The 19,857-nt window shown below is 38.1% G+C and overlaps 1 protein-coding gene across 1 annotated transcript in view; it reads right to left on the bottom strand.

Moving 5' to 3' along the window:
• Nucleotides 1-12,160, bottom strand: part of BUB1 (BUB1 mitotic checkpoint serine/threonine kinase) — a 57,600-nt gene extending 45,440 nt beyond the window's left edge. Inside the window, exons 1-9 of the mRNA XM_042783518.1 lie at nucleotides 12,135-12,160; nucleotides 9,254-9,313; nucleotides 9,037-9,175; nucleotides 8,060-8,256; nucleotides 5,605-5,648; nucleotides 4,875-4,975; nucleotides 2,558-2,610; nucleotides 2,278-2,462; nucleotides 181-332 (exon numbers count right to left, since the gene is read on the bottom strand). Coding sequence (XP_042639452.1) covers nucleotides 181-332; nucleotides 2,278-2,462; nucleotides 2,558-2,610; nucleotides 4,875-4,975; nucleotides 5,605-5,648; nucleotides 8,060-8,256; nucleotides 9,037-9,175; nucleotides 9,254-9,313; nucleotides 12,135-12,160 — 957 coding nt within the window. The remainder of the gene's footprint in view (nucleotides 1-180; nucleotides 333-2,277; nucleotides 2,463-2,557; nucleotides 2,611-4,874; nucleotides 4,976-5,604; nucleotides 5,649-8,059; nucleotides 8,257-9,036; nucleotides 9,176-9,253; nucleotides 9,314-12,134) is intronic.
• Between the last annotated feature and the right edge of the window lie 7,697 nt (nucleotides 12,161-19,857).

Raw genomic sequence — 19,857 nt, 5'->3', positions numbered from 1 at the left:
TGTTTTTCTCATTCTGCATTTCAAACATCTTTCCAAGTCAAATTATTTTAAAAGTTCTGAAAGTTACTTGCTAAATTAACGTCAGAATTAACTAAAAAAATAGCTCAACAAATGGAGTAAATGAAAGCTGAAATCAGCATTACTGGATATGGGAAGTGTCAGCAAAGAGCACATGTATACCTTAGACCGTTCTTGAAAAGAGGGCAGGTTCTCATGCGATGTCTCCACCACTTGATGCAACTTCTTATGAAGTTCATCCATTTTCTGTTTTAATAATTGTTCTTCAAAAGCATTTGCTTCTTTCCTTTTCATATAATGTCTGTCTTCATTTACTTTAGGATAGATAAAAAAGGTTTGTATGTGAAGTTTAATTACAGGTCATCAGAGGCAAACATACAAAATGAACTAAAGTTATTTCTAGAATGCTTTAAAATAAATCCTTTCTATGTTTATTAGGTTATGTATTTGCCTAAGGCATTTGACTGCTAACCAGAAGTCTAGCAGTTCAAACCCACCAGCCACTCCTCGGAAGGAAGACTGGGCGATCTACTTTTGTAGTGATACTGCCTGGGAAACCCAAGGAGGAGTCACTGAGTCAGATCCAACTCAACAGCAATGTGTTTCATTTGCATTTAGCATGGTTACTGTTATAGATTGAACTGTGTCCCCAAAAAATATGTGCTATAAATCCTAACCTCTATACTTGAGGTTTTAATTCCATTTGGGAATGAGTTGTCTTTGTCATGCTAATAAGACAGGATTAGTGTAGGGTGTAACTTGAGTCAATCTCTTTTGAGATATAAGATTAAACGCAAATTACAAGGAGAGATGGAGGAAGAAAAATGCCAAGCCACATGAAGACTGCCCAAGAGCAGAAGCTCAGAAGAGACAAGGACCTTCCCCCAGAGCCAGCAGAGAGAAAGACTTCCCTAATAGCCAGCACCCTGAATTTGGACTTCCAGCCTTCTAAACTGTGAGAAAATAAATTTGTTTGTTAAGGCCATACATTTGTGGTGTTTCTGTTATTAAAAAAATGAAACCAAATGTACTGCTGTTGAGTCGGATCCAACTCCTAGCGATCCCTCCTTGGGTTTCCAAGGTGGTATCACTGCGGAAGTAGATTGCCCAACCTTCCTTCTGAGGAGTGGCTGGTGGGTTGATCCTAGCCTTCTGGTTAGCAGTCAAATGCCTTAGGCACTATGCCACCAGAGCTCCTTCATATCTGTTATAGCAGCACTAGATAACTAAGAAAGTTACTTTTAAGTTCAGGACATAAAAATTATAAAAGTTTTTATGTCAATCAACAAATCAATACTTGCTAATAGTATAATATAAAACTAAACAGCTCTTGAGAAACAATCAAGACTGTTCAAATAGTTTGAAAATGGAACAGCTATTAAAAGACAAAAATCTCTAGGTACTTTCTAAGAAGAAATAAAAGTAAAATACATTATAAGGTCACTACATCAAGTACTTTTCAGTTAGCTCCACTTCTAATAACTATATCATATGTAAGTCAAATGGTCTGACTTCAGATTATAGGTCAAGAGTGTGAAAGAAAATTGCATTGTACTCAGCACAAAGGGATCCTTCATGAGTCTTAACTTGTCTGAGTTGTTGACTGAATATGAGAAATAAAGAACAAAAATGAAAAACCTATAGATGTTGCAGCCAAACAATTTAGACAGATGATACAGAAGCCCTGAGTGTTATAAAATTTCATTTTCCTCTCTGTAAGGTACAGGCTATTATAGTAAGCCAAGTGCAAACATTCATCTTAAGAACAAGGTTTTTGCTGTGAGGAATAAAGCTTGATTTCACTATACTGAATAACATGGCACTTGGATCAGCACTCCTGAATGTCTTATTTGTAGTAGTTGACATCTTGGAAAATCTCTTTTGAACTCTAATTCCTATTCTATTCCTTTCACAGTACAAATAACTGACCTAGCAGTTAAGAATTGTATATATAGATGTTCAAATCTATAAAGATAAAATCAATTTAAAAATATCTTATTTCACTAAAAGATAAGGCAATACTGGTGTGAATGTCTACTTTAGTGCTGTTTCAACTATGGGCTCTGCTGTCAGAACATCAATTTAGCCCTTGTACAAACATGGCCACAAGGTTAGTATTTAACAAGGATGCCAAGGCTTCTAATAGGATGAGCGGGAGATTACAGATTCTTTCAGCATAGAGAACTACCTAATAAAAATTTCTAGTCAGGGACGAGGATTAGCAGCATCAGAGAATTCAAATTATAAGATCATAAATACCCCATTGTTCATGCTTTCTCCGTTGATTATATTTCTGGGCTCTCAGTTCTTCAAAAGAGAATTCTGATTCTCCACGAATAAGCTTCTCCTTGCAATACATAACAACTTGCTTAACATCACTTTTGGCTGCCAAAGATTGGTGTGCAGAATATTCTGATTTAGAAATCATGATCACCCTTTGATCCCTATAATTGGGAAAAAATACATTATTTACAACAGTGTACTTGAATAGCTCTTGAATGGAAACTAAGTAATAGATGAATACACTGATTGTACTTGCATCTTTGATTCTTTATCACAAGTTGATGATGTCACTCCAGAAAGTTTTGAACCCTAAAAGTACAAAAAAAACAAATATGAGCACTCTCTTAATCTGAAACGAAAATTTTCACTCAAATTACTTCACAAGAGTATGAAAACAGTTGAGGGAGGGGATCTCTTCCTAACAAGATTTATTTATGTTCCTTTAAATTATGATTAATATTCCAAGGCACAACAATTGGTCTCTATTTGCCTGAGCAGCAGACTTCTGACTCCTAGTCAGAACTAGGAGTAAGTGGACTGTACTAGATTACCTCCATGAACAACTGTTTTTTTCGCCATGAGACCAGAAATGGATGGTGCTCAGCAACTATTAGTGAGCATTTTGATCAAAGATTCTATAGAAGAATCTTTGATCAAAAGGGCCAAAATGTGAAACACAGCTTCAAATTCTCATGGAATCCAGACTTTCTGGAGCCACTGAGGCTAGATGACTCCCAAAACTATTGTCTTGAGATAATCTTTTAACCTTAAACCAAAACTATCCCCTTAAGTCCTCTTTTAAGTCAAGTAACAGTTTAGCTTAATTGGTAAAGAATGTCTTCCTTGAGAACTGCGCTCTTATAAAGAATTATTTATATGGGATCAAACTGACAGCAGCAACTCTAACGACTGGATGAGAAACTTAGAAAGCAGTGATTATCTTAGAGGTGTAAATAATCTGGAAAAGGATAGCAAGAATGGCTGCACAACTTGAAGAATGTCAACTGTCATCAATGGCACTGAATTGTACATAGAGAAACTTGATGTATGTTTTGCCATGTATATTTTTACCAAAAAAATCTAAAAGAATTATGATCAATATCTGAAGCTTTAGTTTGCCTTATTAACCTTTATGATAATAAATACTACATCTAAAGAGTCAATATAGAAAAGCGGCAATAGCCAGGGTGGCATGGGTGGTGGGTGGTGTATTTGATTTCCCTTCCATCCACATGCAGGAGCTGGGCTATGGTGCTTAAGTGTTATAGGATTAACATTCCAAGTAGCTATATTTTAGAAAACCATTTAAAATCTTCTGGTACCAATCTACCTTCAGGAGTGCCCATGCTAACATTCATTTACTAAACAAATATTTATTGAATTCTTAATTTATGTTACGCCCTGAGCAAGGTCCTGGGGAGATGACTATACACAAGATCCATCCCTGCTGTCTAATCTCATGTAGACAGGCAATAGGAAACACTGAGACTGGCAAGGATGTGTAGGCTGTAAATTGGGATAGATTTTTTGAAGGGCAGATGGAGCTCTGGTGGCTAGTGCCTAAGGCATTTGACTGCTAACCAGAAGGCTGGTGGTTCAAACCCACCAGCCACTCCTCGGAAGGAAGACTGGGCAATTTACTTCTGTAAAGATACTGCATCAGAAACCCAAGGAGGGGTTGCTATGAGTCGAATTGACTCAACGGCCATCAGTGAGTATCAAGGTTAGAAAGGCATACATATTCTACTTCTAGGAGTGTTTCATAAATAAAATCTATACACATACACTAAGAGCAGGGGCATTTCCATCAGAGTTAGATTAAAGGAAGTCCTTGGTGAACTCTGAAAGAGTAGTTATACTATGAAGAGGAAAGATGCTGGGAAACGTGAGGCTGAGGGAAGGATTTTTTCTTCTTTTAAGACAGGAGAGACTTGAACATTTTTACATGTTAATGTCATCGGGTCAGATGAGATCTCAATAGGGCAGAAGTCTGTGAAGAGACTGAAAGAGAAGCACAGATAGAGGGCTGCCTTTTTCCTACTGGAATAGCAGGGAAGGATGATTTTGAACAGGGTAAAGAAAAGTTAATAATTTCCATAAATTGGCATTAAAGAGTGAAATGGGAAAAACCAGAGTATTGCTTAGAAGTATTTAAATTCTGATTGAGGTTACAACAGGCACCAGTGTTTAAAGCTCTGAGTATTTTCAATAGGGTTCAGAAACCTCCATGTGGATATGAATTCCTGGGCCTATGTGAGGGAGGCCAGCAGAACACAGGAAAGGACACTGGTAGGAGAAAAGATGCCAGGGGAAGAAGTGAAGACAGGAGGTTGTATAGTGGGTTCCCTAAGTCAGATAAATACAAGGAAGTTCTGGTCAGATAATGGGTTATTTAAATTTAATATATGAGGTGAGCAGTGATAGAAAGTCACTTCAGAGAGGCTAATACGGAGGTTAGAGTCACAGAAGACAGGGCCAAAGAAATGAAATGCTGAAGTGGATGTAGAAACCAGTCAGGATGGAAATTCAATACCATCCCCAGTCTCCTCACAATCTACAGAGATCATTATTACCTGATTCTTAGAAACACAGCCTGTGTTGTTTCCTGGATTTGAGTTTGATGTTATCATTTGATTTAAAATCTGAGCATTATGCAGAGGTTCTGAGGTTCTAGCTATGGGGAAAACAGGATGAAATAAGGAGAAATAAGTTTAAAACCATATTAAATAAAATTATATTTCTTTCAACAGTAGCATAAGAAAGAAATCAGCTTTTTCAAACTGCCTGGCAATTTAAAAAATTTTCTTAGATAAGAGGAGTATTTTATAGTTTTTTGATGAACTCAAAATCTCCAAGCAAATACCCAAAAGAAATGTTAAAACCTGACCAATTACTTCAAACAACCAGATAGGATAGTTAGTATTTATTGCTTGAAATATCTTTACTTCTTTAAAAGTTGTAGTAAATACATTTGATTCAATTCTGAATACAAGGATTCCAAAGTAAGTATTATCCTCAATTTTTTTTTTTTTTTTAAATACAATCAAATCATCACTTTTTTCTTGTGGGTTTGCTTTTCTAAAGTGCTAAGGTAGAACCTCTGCTCTCCAGGGCTATTAAGTGAGTACTATTATTTTTATTATAGTACCTTCCCCATTATCTAAAACAATATAATTTAGTACTCAATATATACTGCATGGGTTTATTGATTTGTTTTATTTAAAAAAAAAGGAAAACTGAAAAAACAGTACAAATCAGAGACTAAATTAGCAATAATTTAGACATTTTGGAAATTGATTTTACCTTGAGTTGGTAAATGAGTTTCAGTGAGGCGTTTCTGAAATAACCTAAATGACAGTGGGAAAGGCATCCATATAGATTATAAAGGTACAGTTTGATATGTATCTGTATTAAAGTAAAAACTAAATATGATAACTTATTATAACCTAGTAAAGACTGAGATCAAAAGAGAATGTAAAGTTGAAGTAGAGTTGCTTCAATGTTACCAAAAAGTATGAGTATCTTCATACCTAATGCATTTATATCAGAAAAATTCCTCATTTTGCCTAGTTTATGTCAGTTTTTATTATTTCATGTAACAAATGCACCCTCCTTTTCTGTGGATCAAGTCTGTAAATATAATAATACAAGGTGTTTGAGTTTTTACTTTTAGGCATTTTATTCACTTGGATCAGAAGAGCCCTGGTGGTACAGTGGTTAAAGTGGTTGGCTGCTAAATCAAGGGTTGGTGGTTCAAACCCACCAGCTACTCCATAGGAGAAAGATGAGGTAGTCTGCTTCCACAAAAATTACAGCCTTACAAACCCAAGGGGTAGTTCTATACGGTCGCTATGAGTCAGAATCAACTCAATGGCAGTGGATTTGGGTTTTCTTCATCTGAATCATGACGAATATAATAGTTGGAAGAAATAAATGAAAGTACAAAATTTAGACTACTCTTTCAAAAGACATTTGCATTATTGTTCATGCTCTGTGAGAAGTTCTCAAATATACCATTCCTGATAAATAATACGTAATTTACAAGCCTGAGATTTTTGGGTGACTTGAGCAAAAGTATATAAAGGCTAAAAGACATACAACCAAATGAAATCTGTGGACTTTGCTTCTTAAAACAAACCAACAGTGAAAAAAATATTTTTTTTTTTACATGATGGAGAAATTTCAAAACTGACTGAAAACTGTTAATTTTGTGAGGTGTGATACAGCATCAAGGTTCTGTAAGAAATAATAACACTCTAGAGATGTTTTGGAGATACTTGGTTTTAGATTTGCTTTAAAAATTCTTCAGAATACAAAATACAGGCATATGTATCTACCTCAAGTAGATACACTCTTTGGAGAGAACAATCATGAGAGAAAGAAGGGCTCTTTATGCACAGGGAGACAGCTCAGGGGGCAGGAGTGTATGGAGGGATGGGCACTGGGAAGAGGTAACTATGGGGAGTAAGTGGGAGGGGAGCTATTGAATTGTGGTAAACTGTGGTCAATGACATGAGAAAAATTTTTGTGAACTGCTGTATGGAAAGTGAATTTGCTCTGTAAATCTTCACCCAAATCACAATAAAAAAAAGAATCTTCAGAATAGAAAAAATACAATCAAAGCAAAATGTTAATAGCTATTGAAAGCAGGAGATAAGTAAATGGAAATTATAGTAATTTTTCTTTTTAAACTAATATATGTTTGAAATTTCTTATAATAAGGTTTAAAAATAAAACATAAGCACAATAGCGAAGTTGAAAAAAAATTGAGAAGATTAAATGCTAGCAACAACTGCAATGAGATAAGCACTGTCATATACCACTAGTGAAAGAGGAAAAGCAAAACACTAGTATAATCTTTTGAATAGGCAATTTGGCCTTAAAACTCTTCACACGCTTTGACTTTAATAGTTTCAATTCTGAGAATCTATCAATAGGAACTAGATAAAAATAAGAACGCTATTAGAAGTAAAGAAACAAAGACTTTGGTACGAAGCTGCATATATATGTAAGATATGCTTATAATCCTGTGCCAAGCAAAGAAAAAAAATGCCAACTAAAAAGCCAAGTTTTCTTCATCTTTAGTTTTCTGTACTTTCAGAATTTCCTAAATGAACTGTATTTAATCACAGAAAAAGTGGAAAATTGGTAAAAAAAATTAAGGGTATTCATCATGTCATTCTTTATAAAAATCAACTTGTTGGAAACAAATGTTCAATAGAAGAATAATTAAATTACGATATAGGTCTGACGGACTTCACAATCACTTTACATGTAGTAGAAAGGCTTTTCCATCTTAAGAGTAGTATAAAACTCAGTACATAGAATCAGACATATGGTATGATTTACTCTGTTAAAATACGTAAAAACACACATAACAGGCATAGCAAAAGATACTGGAAGGAAATGCATGAAAGTATTAACAGTAATATTTCTGGGTGGTTTCTAGTAGTGCCTAAGGCATCTGACTGCTAACCAGAAGGCTGGTGGTTCAAACCCACCAGCCACTCCTCATAGACAAGACTGGGCAATCTACTTCCGTAGAGATACTGCCTCAGAAACCCAAGGAGGGGTCACTACGAGTCAAACTGACTTGATGTCACTGAGTTTTTTGGGGTTTTTTTTGTTTGTTTATTATTTACATTTTCCAAAATGAGAAAAATTTCCCTGTACAAAAAAATGACAGTAAAAAAATTTCCAGAGTAAGTATTACATTTTAAAGTAGGAATACCCATGTAGAGTTTTATTTTGAAACTACCTGTACTGTTGTTGCAGTAGTTCTCTTGGTTCAGCCTGGTTTTGAATTCCTCTCCGAAAAACAGCACTGGCATGCTGCAGCTCTCCCTGGCCTTCCAGATGCCCAGCCCAGGCTATGTACAGAGGAGATGACAGGGTCCCAATTCCATGGTTATACAGAAACTCAAAGAACTGATGAAGGTCACTGTTGTACTCAGCCTACAGGAGCATAAACAAACAGAAATAAGAACAAAGGAAGCTATTCTAGGTCTGTCCCAGAATCCATTCAGCATTCAACATTCAGTTTTCATGGAGGCCTTAGGGATGAAGGAGAAGGCATGTATGTCATTTGATGGCAACTTTAAAGGTGAGGCTCATTCCTGTCCTTGACATTCAACATTCTCAAAATGACCCACACTATTTCCCTAGATAGCAAGTTCTACATTGACCCATTACCAAAAGTTTTATTTGTCTTAATTTGAGCTTGCTGGAGTTCTGCAGGGTACCTCCCAACCTAGCATCTTTTAATTTAGGGAACAAATCCACGTTTCTCCTATATATTTCATTCATGATTTTATGCCTTGACCCCAAGCCTTTATTCCCAGATTAACAAATTCCCAAATTTTTTAAAGCCTAACTAGAGGAAGCAGTCTCTTTTTACTACTGATTTTAGTTTCTGAGTTAATATTTTATTAATTACTCACAATGAATTTAATTTATTCCCAGAAACTTTCTTGGTACCTGGGAGTACCTATTTATCCTGTCACTTTTTTTTTTTAATTCCCAAAAACCTTAATTAAAATAATTTATTTTACTTTTTTTGTTGTTGAAAACATATCGTGTGTCACCCTTCCATAGAGCACAGTTCTACTGTGCAACACATGGGGCCACCCAGAGTTAGAAGTGACTTGAGAACTTTTTTTTTAATAGTAAAGATTTTAAACTCTAGGGGAAAAAAGCAAAAGTATACCATGATTATACATTTGAACATATACTTACAAATTTTAAACAGTAATTTATGAATCTTGGGTCATTGTGGTATTTCTTCTTATCTAAAAATGCCTTCATTAAATGTTCTAATAACGTTGTCAAGTATTCTTTATTCTCAGGAAAATTCTCTTCTACCCACCGCATATAACTAGAAAAATATAGATTATGTCAATTCTCAGAGCAGCAACTAGTTTGTTTAAAGACAGAAAGTAAACTAAATGCTAACCTTTCCCATTCACCAAGAGGGTCATCGCCCTTGTAGTTCTGCATATGGGCCTCAAACATCCTGGAACAGAGAAAAATGAGCACATGGGAAATTAGGGATATAGCCTCTAAAAACAAAACATACATGTGATTTTTATATATTTATCATTTAGATACCTGGAAATGGAAATCATACATATCAACTCAAATGTTATATAAAAATTAAAGTAGCATTCACTCAGACGTGGTCATTGTTTTTCCAGGAGAAAGTAAGGCCAGAAGAAAGTGACTCAGATGAGAGAGGGAGCTGAAAGAGGGCCCCCAGCTCAATCTCCAAGATTTTCCTCTCACTGATGTCCCAAGTTTAACAACTATTGTATAGCACTATTGTAAGGGGTGTTGCCAAAAGTTTGTTCCTTTCTCCTAATGATCTGACTCAGGTGTGGCATTGACTCAGACCCTTCGCCTTGAGACAAGTATGGAACAAAATTCAAAGAGGACTTGCCAATAGCTGTGAGATAGCCCGGGGTATTACAAACCAAGGTCTCCAGACTACGTTTGCTTTTCAGGCCTCAATGAAACACTACATCCCTGAGGAAGAACACAAGATGGCAGGCAGTGCTCGAAACTCAGCTGTTTTGATTATCCAGAGAATTCTGCATGTTCCCTCCTCCTATAAACCAAACAAAGCTTAAGAAATAATCGGCCAACCTGACAAAGTCAAGTTTTCCACAGGAGCTCACATGCTAGTGGGGTAAACAAACAAATAAAAATAAACGTGCAAAATAATGTTAGGTAATATTAAGTGCTTAGAAGAAAAGAAAACGTAGAAGGGATTAGAGTGTGACAAGATTATTTTTAGATAGGATAGTCAGGGAAGGTCCTTTCTTTTCTGAGGGTATAACATCTGAGCAATGCCAGACAGCCATCCAGCTATCTAGGGGAAAATGGTCAAGGCAGAGAGAACTTCAAGAACAAAAGTCTTAAGGTAAAAATGACCTGACTGTTCCAGGAAGAGAAAAAATGTGTCAAACAAGGAAAAGTGTGGGAGTAGAGGTACAAGGCTGAGAGGCCAGGCACAAATTGAAAAGAAATGAGACAAAATCTAATTTGATGGTGGGTTGGACCACCACTTGTTAGGAAACAGTGGTAGTGTGAAATTTGGGCTATAGGTTTTTTTTTTTTTTTAATATTTTTTTGTTGGTTTAAATATACATATATATATAACATTTGCCAATAAAAGATTTTTCCCATGTGTCACAATTTAGTGACACTAATTACAATATACAACAATCACCAATATCCTTTACCAAATTTTCCATCATCATAAACAGATCCCAGTGCTTCCTAAACAACTCCACCTTTCCTTGCTCCCTCTTGTCCCTGGTAGCCATTAATAAATTATTTCATATGAAAGGATAGGGGAGTGAGAGCTGAGTGGACACCTTTCTAAATCCTTTTTGTTTGTTTAAACCATATAAGTGTATTACTTACTTTTAAAAACTGAAAAATAATTATAACTTTTTAACCTCCTTTCTTGCCTCAGACCAGAGGGATTAATCCCCATGTCAGAACCTCTTCCCAGAAATATGTACCTGCCCAAGATAAACATTTCATGCTTTAATACCAACGAGATTTCCTTAGTATATTGGCCAAAATACATGTGAAGTTAGTGTTAAAACACCTAGTTCATTAGAGTAAATTCGTCTTCACAAAATTAAAATAACATCAGAAATATCTGATTTCCCTAAAAATATGGGGAAAAAAGCTTCTAAAAAGAGAATAGTTTACTGTCTAAACTGAAGTCTGAGTCTTAAAGCAAATAGGTTTCTTTTTGTTTTTCCTACACTTAAAGATCTCGATCTTCTGATCCCAAAGAAAATATGGTCAACCCTGTTGTTAGGGGTCACCAAGTCATCCTGACTCACTGCAACCCCATGCACAACAGAAACAAGTCCTGCGCCATCCCCATGACTGGTTGCTGGTAGGGTCGTTGTGATACATAGAATGTTCGCTGGCTGAGTTTTGTTAGTACATTGCCAGGCCTTTTTTCCTAGTCCATCTAAGTCTGAAGCTACCCTGAAATCTGTTCAGACAGAACAGAAGAGTGGCGGCTGCACAAGAAATACATTGACCAGAATCTATCATGGGTCTTCCGCATATGAAAGGGGAATTCTAAAGCTGAACCATGATAAAACTAACCAGTTTTACTTTCTGTAATATACATTTGATTTAACTGTTTTAAAATCATTTGTAACACTATCTGAATAAATCACCTAAGACATAAAACAAGGACATGAAAACTTCAAAAATTATTAGCGGGTTGGAATAAATGACTCAACAATAAGCAAACCTTTTTGTCTTTACGGTGCACTGTATTCTAAGACTTTAAAAGTCAACCGTATAAGTTGTGGGTCAGAGGGCAATTTTCCGTTCTTAGTAATACTGTAGAGTTTATAACAATTCAACTTTTTGTTAGGACAGACATTTTTCTTCCACATCAGAGATCTGCCGAGAGGGGGTTCTTTACAAAGAACAAACAAGAGTTCTCCGTGCCTTATAAATGCCAAATGCAACAACCCCCCCCCCCCAACTGTCACTGGGGTCCCAGGCCGAACGAGGGCAGGTTGGGTTACACAGCCTACGACTTCCGGGTCCCAAGTCTCTTCACGAGTGGTGCTCAGCCTGGATGAGGGGTGGGATGGGAGTGAATTGTGGGGGTGAGATGAACTCCAAAGCCAAGGAGAGGGGCGGCTGGTTGCAAAGTGAGGCAGGGCCGGGGCGGGTAACAACGATCTACAAATGGCCCGGCCCAAATCCGTGTGGTCCCAGCCCCCTAGGCGGCCCGCAGGCCAGGATCGCCCCCTCTGCCTCGGTCCTCATCCCACCCGACAGACACTTACTGAAAAACATTTTCCGCGTTATCCATGTCGACAAGATACCAGCCAGCAGCAGCGAACCGGCGTCGTAAGCTAAAACTCACTGCTAATTCAAACCTCCCGCGCAGCCGCAGTCTGCGCGCCGAACGTTTGCGGAGTGCCTGGCCATTGGCTCGGCTGCAGAGGGGCTGGCCAATTGCCTAGATCGTGGCCGAGAAACCAAGTCCCGCCTCCTTCCCGCGCCTTGCCCCTCCTCCCATCTCCTATAGCCGCGGGGTTGAACTGAAAGCTCCAGGCGGGCGGAGGGAGGAGAGGGTTACAGATCTGCGACGCGTCGAGTGGCACTAGGTGGGCATAGGCATAGGGAATTATTTTTACTTTTGTCTTATTTTAGCCGTTCAGTATTCATCTGTTTTATATGACTAACTCATGTGGGAAAAAGCGTGCCTCGGTAATTGATTTCTGAAGATTCAGCCACTTCGTCCTCTTAAGTATGTGAACTAGAATCATGTCTGGTTCAGAGAAGGAAGAAAAATAATCCCGTTTGTAGGATGGAGGTTATCGTTGCATAAATCGGCAAAGCCCAGGGGATACTGCAGACCTATGGTTTAGGAGATAGGGAGATAGGCAGGTGTGGAGAAAAAAACGGAACGAGAGGAAGGGTCAGTCACTTCCTCATTTCTGGCAGTTTTCTCTCCAGCGTCTCCGCTGTAATAAAAACCCAAATACTGAAACAAATGAAGTCTTAGTCCAAGACCCTAAAATAGTGTGGAAGAGTTGGGGCTTGCCCTTAGGGCAGAGCATGTAGTATTTATGGTTCAACGAAACCTAAATGGTTTTTCCTTTAGTGATTGACTGTACAGCGTGAGGGCAAGTGTTGTTGTTATTTGCCATCAAGTCAGCCCTGACTCATAGCGACCCCTCCTTGGGTTTTCGAGGCAGTGTCACTACGGAAGTAGGATCACGTTAACTATAGACCGTTAGTACATCGTATGTGAAGATGATGTGTTAGTACCTTTGTGGACTTCCAGTCTTGATTTAACTGATCTGAAAGGCTGTATGGGTGCCCCGGAGCTAATGAGGGCACAGAGGGGTAGGGCTGTTCCTACATTCAGCTTTTAAAATTGAACTGAAGAGTTTGGGTAGATTATAGAGTGCCAACAGGAAAATTTAACATCTTTTGTGAAATTAGGAGCTCTGGAGACCAAGTTTTGTAGAAGAGTCCCAATGTCTTAAGAAGGAATATGTAATATGCTTCCTACCTAGAAGTAAGTTGGAAGAGTTACCTTTTAGCCTTCTCTTTTGTCTTTCTGCCCCTTGATCTTTACTAACTTCCTACTCTACCTCTCAGAGTTGTTTCAAGGACCACTTGACAATGCAAGTAAAATATAAAAAGCTCTTCATGAGATTACTTCCTTTTAGGGATGCATATGGATACTGTTTCAGCTCCCTTAGGCCTCTTAAGTGAAATGCTTTTAATTTTTTAGCAACTTCTGGAAATCCTGGTGCTCTCAAAGTCTAGAATTTCCTTACCTTTGTTGATCAGCTTTGATCTGCACAAGTGTCCAATGGGGGCTTTAGACAAATGCTAGGTCCTAGTAACCAACACAGGAATTAAGACCTTTTTGTCCCGCCAACTCAAGTTTTGTGTCTGATAGTGGGTCAATCAGTAATTAATTTGGAAATTTAGATAGAGTATCCATTGTATATTAGGTACTATTAGATTCACACCTAATTACAACCTTGTCTAACTTAGATTTTATCCTTAAGAAACAAGTGCTTTTATCTGGGAAATCAAGATACAGACATAGAATACAGTTTAAAGGCAATACATAAGTACATAGGAACTCTGGTGGCCTAGTGCCTAAGGCATCTGACTGCTAACCAGAAGGCTAACGGTTCAAATCTACCACCCACTCCTCAGAAGGAAGACTGGGCAATTTACTTGTCCTGAGATGGAATTCCAGGTGTGAATAATAGTTATAGAGAAGTCCTAAAGGACTCCTGTTGATGAATAGTAGGAATTCTTTTGGAAAGACTAAATTGATATTTTTATGTCAGTCTATAAATGCTAGAGGAGCTCTGGTGGCATAGTGCCTAGGGCATTTGACTGCTAACTAGAAGGCTAGAGGTTGAAACCCACCAGCCACTCCTCAGAAGGAAGATGGGGCAATCTACTTCCGTAGTGATACTGCCTCGGAAACCCTAGGAGGGTCGCTATGAATCGGATCGGACTCAACGGCAATGAGTTTGGTTTGGTTTGGTTTGGTTATAAATGCTAGATTAAGGAGTTTGTACTTGATCACACTGGTAATTGGGCCTCTTTTAACCAAACAAGGGTTGTAACCATAAGGGCCTCATGATAGTTACGCTCCATCCTTCACTTTTGCTATTTACTTATCTCTCTCTCCCTCTCTCTCAATTCCCATCATGCTTTTCTCTGGAGCAGAGTAAGGTATTCTGGGTTTGTCTTCCACACTGCTGCTTAAAAAAAAAGGCATGCTTAATTTTTGGAAAGCCCTGCTGCCAACCACTGTGGGTGTTTACAGGAGTAACAGAAACAAAACACTGGGGTTGTCAGTGGTGAGGAGATACTGATGTTTTTATAGGATAATTTCCTGATTTACACAATAAGTTTCCTTTGTGTTTATGGAAGTCCCTCTTTGACACTGTTTTATTCTGAGAGAACATTCCAATGATCCTCTCACACAATGTGTTTGTCCCTCTTGGTATTCTTCTATCAGGGTAATTAACCTAGCAGTCTTTAGGATTTATTGCAGAGGGGAAAGGGTGGTCAGTAGAGGCAGAGAAAATAATTCAGAGGTGTAATAACGCTTTAAACTCGTGTAGGTGGCAGGGGGAAAGGAATGTAACAAAAGAAATCAAATGTCATGGATAGAGTTCTTCAAAATACAATAAATGCCTTCGATATGTAAGGAAGAGAAGAGTCAAAGATAATTTGGGGATCCTCGGAGAACTGAAGAAACAGGCCACTGAAACTGGGGAAGGCTGCTAGTTTTGTTTTAGATGAGTTGGAGTGGTTAGCACGGATTTGTCCTTCTATACAAGGCCGACTTCAGGAGCTTAATAAAAGTTTTATGTACTGTTTCTTAAACACTGAATGATTTTTTTTTTTTTTTTTAATTCGAAGAGTTTCACATTATCTCTACTTGTCAGGGATAGAACCTCGAAATACTTCCTTTGATGAAGAAAATTGGTAAACCCCAGAAGGCTGGCAATTTATATAAATCAGTATTAGCAGAAAGTGCCAGAGGCCTGGAAAATGGCTGCTCATTTTTAACAAATTAGCTAATTGAGACCTCATGCCTCTGACAGCACCCATCTTCTAATCTCTTCTGCCCTTTTTGCCCCAAGCCTTCCTTCAGCCTAGGAAACTCTCATCTTCCAAGTGTTGAGACTGCAGCAATTGTCATGGGCTATCTGAAAGTCTGTTAAGTAACAATCCTTGTTTCATTCCTCTATCCCTGTTGGTGTTGCTATTTATTGCCTTAGTTCTTCCATTTCCTTTTCTCTCCAAATCCACCCCAGAGTATGAGAAGGGGAGATTGCTTTGGATCTGCGTGGGAGCAGCAGAACCAGCTATGTCAAATGTGTGTCTTTGCTTCAGATGCAGAAATGCTCTTATAACTCTCTTTTCCTTCAATCTTTTATTTTACATGTTAATTTGAATATTAAAATTTCTACGTATAAAAATAAGATTATTCTTCATTATTGGGAAAGGCAATAGTTTAAAGTATTTTTATTTGTATGTGAGCTTTCAGTAGTTTGTTATTCCAACATCATAATTGCCAAACTTATTTAAGGAAAACCAGGCCCCATCAGGGGACATGCACTAAGACCATGGTGTTCCCAAATGCAGCAAATGGGAAGATGACTTAAACTTGCAATCTGGGTGTCAGTTTCCTGATCTGTAAAATGAAACCCCCTATCCCCCAGAAGAGCTGCCTTGTTGTCTCTATAATTTTTCTCTGATTCCTACTTCTTCATAACCTCACAAGTTTCTCTACTTACTTCCCAAGCTCTCTTGGGTTGTAAAATGATACCAAAGTTAGTGTTCTGTTTAGAAAAGGAAAATGATTTATTTTTTCTCTCTAGGCTCTGCCAATTTGACCTCAGCTAATAATTATAGGTTCACATCTTCTTTTTCATGGGAAATTTGAAGCAATTTATAGCTGTGTGTCATCAAGTTGTTTTGGACTCATAATGACCCCATGTGACAGCAGAACTGCCCCATAGGGTTTTCTTGTCTGTATTCTTCACAGAAACAGATCTCTAGGTCTTTCTCCCACATAGCCACTAGTTGGGTTCGAACTGTCAACTATTTGAGTAGTCAAGTCTTGACTGTTTGTGCCCCCCCATCACTGCAGAACTCCTTTCAATTTACAATAGCAGTATAAAATGTAATGCTAGCCCATGATGCCCTAAAACATCACATAGGATTGGACATTTTTAATTAGTGTAGTTATAGAAAGGAGCCCTGGTAGCACAATAGTTAAAGCACTTGACTACTAAGTGAAATTTTGGGAAAGGAAGTAACATGTTCCAAGTATGGTTTTGGTCCCAAAATTAAAGGTTTCTGTAACTGTTTTCCTAAATATTAAGAGGACAGAAGTCTTCTTTAGTCCCCTCTAAGTAGATTCCTGTATATTACTTTCAAACTGTTATGAATTATCTAGCCTGGAGATAGCCACATACCAGCTATGTGGTGGTTGGTCCAGTCAGTTTTCGTGAAATGAATTCCTCATACACAATTAAGACAGAGAAATATGCTAAACTTACAGAAGTATTGCAAGAAAGAAATTGAGGAAGCAATTTGTCAACTCTATAATATTAGTTAACATACAACAGTGTAATCTTTTCTAAATTATATTAAGATAACTTGTGACATCTTGCATTAGAGTGAGTGTTACAGGCATATATATACTAATTAACTTGGATGATAAAGACATTTGTAAAGCACAGGTAGAATCTGTGACATAGAAACTGGACTCAGTTTAGAGAAGTAAGACAGGCACAGAATGGCAATGTGAGGAGCTCAGTAGACTCTCCTTCCTAGAGAAACAAAAATTTTACTGGTGAAAATTATGAAAGCTAGATTGATATAGAATATACATATACACACACACACACACACACATATACATATACATACACATATATACACATGTATATATACACAACAATTTAAAGTCTGTGGAAATTGCCTAAGGGCATACAGCAAATGGAGAAACATTTATTCAAGGTTATCTACTAAATCTTGGTAAGAACTGTGAGTTTGTGACATTTGAACCATGACCTGTTCCTATTCCTCCCTCTTAAAAACTCTTTGTTATGAAGGGTCTATTCTGGGTGTGTGTGGCCAAGAAAATGGGGACTCCCTTTCCCCTCAATTTCTAGTATAGGTCTATGGATTCGTTCTAAAAGAGGAAGATAGCCCACATCTCTCATCTTCCCCAACCCATGTTGCAAAGGTGCTATTCAGGGCAGATACAGCCCAGAGGACTGAGGTAACTGTGGAGCCCTTCCTCTACCCAGTTCCCACTCATAAGGCAAAGGTCCTATCTAGGCATGACCAAGAATAGTGGTTCTCATCATCTCTGCCCAGCTTATTCTTATGGAAGAGGTTCTATGTCAAGCCATACCCCCAGTGACCATTTACAGACAAGAGTGTCACACTTGTTGAAATAGGCTGGGTCATACCTCTAGCTCTCCTGTGCAGTGGAACTGAGATTCTACCCAGGGAGAGAAACAGGCAGTAAGGATGAAAAACTCCATAGCTCTGCCTGAAGCAATTCACTTTGTTTTGAACAAAGTATGGAGAGGTTTACGCATAAGGGCATTACTGAAAACAATGAAGATCTTAGTGTCCAGCAATTAAGAGGGTTTTAGAGACTCTGTGATACAAGTAGCAATAAGTGAAATGGCAGACCAGTCAGAAGTTTAATGGAGAGAGCCAAAGAAAGAGACAGCAAAGAAAAGACTCCGTGAGATCACATGTATCACAGGGGAGCTAGATTGTGTACAAACACTAGGTTATTCCCACTCAAAAGCAATTAGACCAGGATATAAGACAAACTTAAAAGCATCCTCAAGCCACACACATTCTATCAGCAAAAGATAGAAGCCTTACTGCTCAAGAGGCTTAAGCACAACCTCTGAGGAAACAATGGCTGAACAATAAGCTACTCTGACCCAGGGGCGACTCCTAGCAAGTCAGATTCAAAAATAAAATCACACTCATCTCTGGGAGTCTGGAAGACTGTGCACATGACTTCTATGGAATTACTGAAAACAGAACTTCCTAGGTACTAGTCCTTGGATGAACATGGTAAAACCTGCAAACTTCCTAAACTGTGAAAACGATCTCCAAGTTACACATGCATCCAAAAATAAAATGTGAAAATCTATCCTGGTTAAGGAGGCTTAAGCACAGCCTTTGGCCAATAAGTGGTTTATGCAAATTTAAGGACAACTACTAGGAAGCCAGGGAGCTCTGGTGGTGTAGTGCCTAAAGCATTTGACTGCTAACTGGAAGGCTGGTGGTTCTAACCCACTAGCCACTCCTCAGAAGGAAGATTGGGCAATCTATTTCTGTAGTGATACTGCCTCGGAAACGCAAGGAGGGATCGTTATGAGTTAGATCTGACTCGATGGCAGTGAATTTGGTTAGTTTTTGGTACAATTTTTCAGGTCTATTTTCATAATAGACAGTGTTTCACTGCTATTCATAAGGTTTTCACTGGCCAATATTTTGAAAACCCCTAACAATAGCCAACACTAGGAAGCCAAAGGAACTCTGGTGGTGCAGTGCCTAAGGCATTTGACTGCTAACCAGAAGGTGGCTGTTCAAACCCAACAGCCACTCCACTGAAAGAAGATGGGGCAATCTACTTCCATAAAGATTTACTGCCTCAGAATTCAAATGGAGGTCACTATGAGTCAGAAATGACTTGGTGGCAGTGATTTTTTTATTTTTTTATTTTTTTTACTATCAAGCCAAGATAAAATATAAAAATGAGTGCAGAGGTCACTGCAGTGCAAATGGACTTCACAGAATTAGTGTTATCAAGTCACTAAACAAATGAGCAATTGACCACACAAACAACAAATCATAAAAGGGGAGTTAGTCAGATCCAGAATTGCTACAACATATTATCTAAAAGACCTATTTTTCAATGAAAAAATTATGAGTCATCAGAAAATCAGTAATACATGATCCAAGAGCTCAAATAGCAACAATTGTGAGGATGGCACAGGATCAGGCAATGTTTTATTCTGTTGTTCACAGGGTCACAATGAGCTGGAACTGACTCGATGACACCTAACAACAACAACATAGAAGACGCAAACAAAACAAGCAATAGAAACTGGCTTTGAGGAGGCCCTAATGTTGAATTTATCAGACAAAGACGTCAAAGCAGTTATAAAAAATACATTTAAAGAACTAAAGAAAATCATGTTATGGATCTCAAAACCTACTATACAGCCACAGTAGTCAAAACTGCCTGGTATTGGTTTAATGACAGATAATAGACCAATGGAATAGAATTGAGAACCCAGATATAGATCCATCGACCTATAGTCAGCTGATCTTTGACAAAGGCCCCAAATCCATTAAATGGGGAATAGAATGTTTGTTTAATAAATGGTGCTGGCAAAACTGGAGATCCATTTGCAGAAAAATGAGACACCAGACACACACCTCACACCACACACAAAAACGAAC

The sequence above is a fragment of the Orycteropus afer genome, unplaced genomic scaffold, assembly GCF_000298275.1.
Source record: "Orycteropus afer afer isolate SDZICR_OR568_19922 unplaced genomic scaffold, OryAfe1.0 scaffold00017, whole genome shotgun sequence".
NCBI classification, from domain to species: Eukaryota; Metazoa; Chordata; class Mammalia; order Tubulidentata; family Orycteropodidae; genus Orycteropus; species Orycteropus afer.
The sequence above is the reverse complement of the archived record's forward strand: the minus strand, read 5'-3'. Positions and strand labels throughout refer to the sequence as shown.